This window comes from Sphaeroforma arctica (assembly GCF_001186125.1).
Source record: "Sphaeroforma arctica JP610 unplaced genomic scaffold supercont1.6725, whole genome shotgun sequence".
NCBI classification, from domain to species: Eukaryota; class Ichthyosporea; order Ichthyophonida; genus Sphaeroforma; species Sphaeroforma arctica.
The window spans coordinates 1-1,582 of record NW_014033833.1 but is presented as its reverse complement, the minus strand read 5'-3'; the positions used below and the strand labels follow the sequence as shown (position 1 = coordinate 1,582).

General features: G+C 42.6%; 1 protein-coding gene across 1 annotated transcript; it reads left to right on the top strand.

Annotated features, from left to right (window-relative positions):
* Positions 1 to 342: 342 nt before the first annotated feature.
* SARC_15781 (hypothetical protein) lies at positions 343 to 966 on the top strand (the record flags this gene model as incomplete). Its single annotated transcript, XM_014290105.1, has 1 exon — positions 343 to 966. One exon carries the CDS (start codon positions 343 to 345, stop codon positions 964 to 966), a length of 624 nt encoding a protein of 207 aa, XP_014145580.1.
* Positions 967 to 1,582: the final 616 nt, after the last annotated feature.

Below are 1,582 nucleotides of genomic sequence, written 5' to 3'. Positions count from 1 at the left end.
AGTATGGATTTCTTCGAAAGCATCTAAAAAGGGCACCTCGAATACCCTTCACAGCTCACCCTTGAAACTACGAATGAGTATCACAAACGAGTACAGCTGTCTAGAATACCAGTCTTCTAAATATCAAGAGCCTTGTTACTACATATCGCTTATTTGTTGAGAATCTAACGAGGTTTGTATTGTACTATTGCCAACACACTGGGGCACACTAATGAGTTAACTCTAAATCTCAATGTAAGTCCAATTGCACACCTCACAACGGCAGTTTCATTTAAATATTACTAAGGAACATAGAACCAGAGAAATTGGTAGTGAATCGGCCCAATCATAAAGGTGAAGAAAATGTGCAAGGACTGTCAGCAGACGCTTCATCCCGATGGATATGCTGGCGCTATCGATGAGTGTCGTAAAACAAAGGACTGGACAAGACAGAAGCCGTTGAGCTTTCGATCCATACGACAACGTATAGGCAGTGATCTGGCTGGAGATTTAGTCGCATGGCAACGAACCACCCGGAAACTAATATCGCATGGAGTGTTGGCGATGTTCCGCTCGGATACAATGACAGAGACAAATGTGGCCATGATACCGCTGATGTACCATCCCGACAGCAAGGCCAAGTTCAAAATCCTCCCTGGCCGCGGGCCCGTGTTTGTGGGAGACCTATCCAGGGAGGAGAGGATGGATTTCGAGTTGAAGAAACTTCAGAGCAATACCAAGTCTAGGGCTGTGATCGTGATACAGTTTCACTTGATTGATAGCATTAGCCACCACAAGATAGCTCGGGTGCCCTGCGGTGAAGTGGTGGTGGAGAGGCAGTTGTTCAGTCACGCTTACCAGGCTTTGAATTCGATGGGCGGATCCTTCGAAGATATGGTCGAACGACTGAATGCAGATACATTCTGGGGACGCCAAAGCTCCCGGAAAACATCGCTAACGGCCAGTAGTAGATTCGCCATACACTAGATCGATTCCACACCAAACACAGAGCTTACAAGATGTGTTATAGATACACACATGAACTATATCATCAGTATGTACATCATGATGTACATCATGAACATAAGTATGTAGTGCCTGTGTAGAGCTTGATGCTACATAACGAGGTGGAGATAGTAGGAAAGACAGAGCATTCGAAAGATATTAAGAAGATAATACATCAGTAATGCTCTGAACAAAAACAAAATGCTGATACATACATACGCTAAGGTATAGAGACGAACATGTATGAAAGAGAGTATAATTTTATGGACGATATGCACTTCATCATCCAGTCGATGCTAACACAAGCAATCTCGCTTTATTCGTGAAAGGCAGTTTAGTCACAGATAGAGGCAGAAACAGATACACAAACCTTACAATGTGCATCGAATAATCACCGAGATCGCTACCGAAGGTAGAGTGTCTATTCGCTATACTATGTAGGTATATTCGATTTAATGGCTTTTACAGGCACTAACTATGTTTAAACGGTCGCGAAGTTACACCGGGTTAGATATGTTAGGACTACAAACTTATACCGTTCGTTGAAGTGTACAGGTCCGAATTATATATATATACAAATGAATATACATATATATAT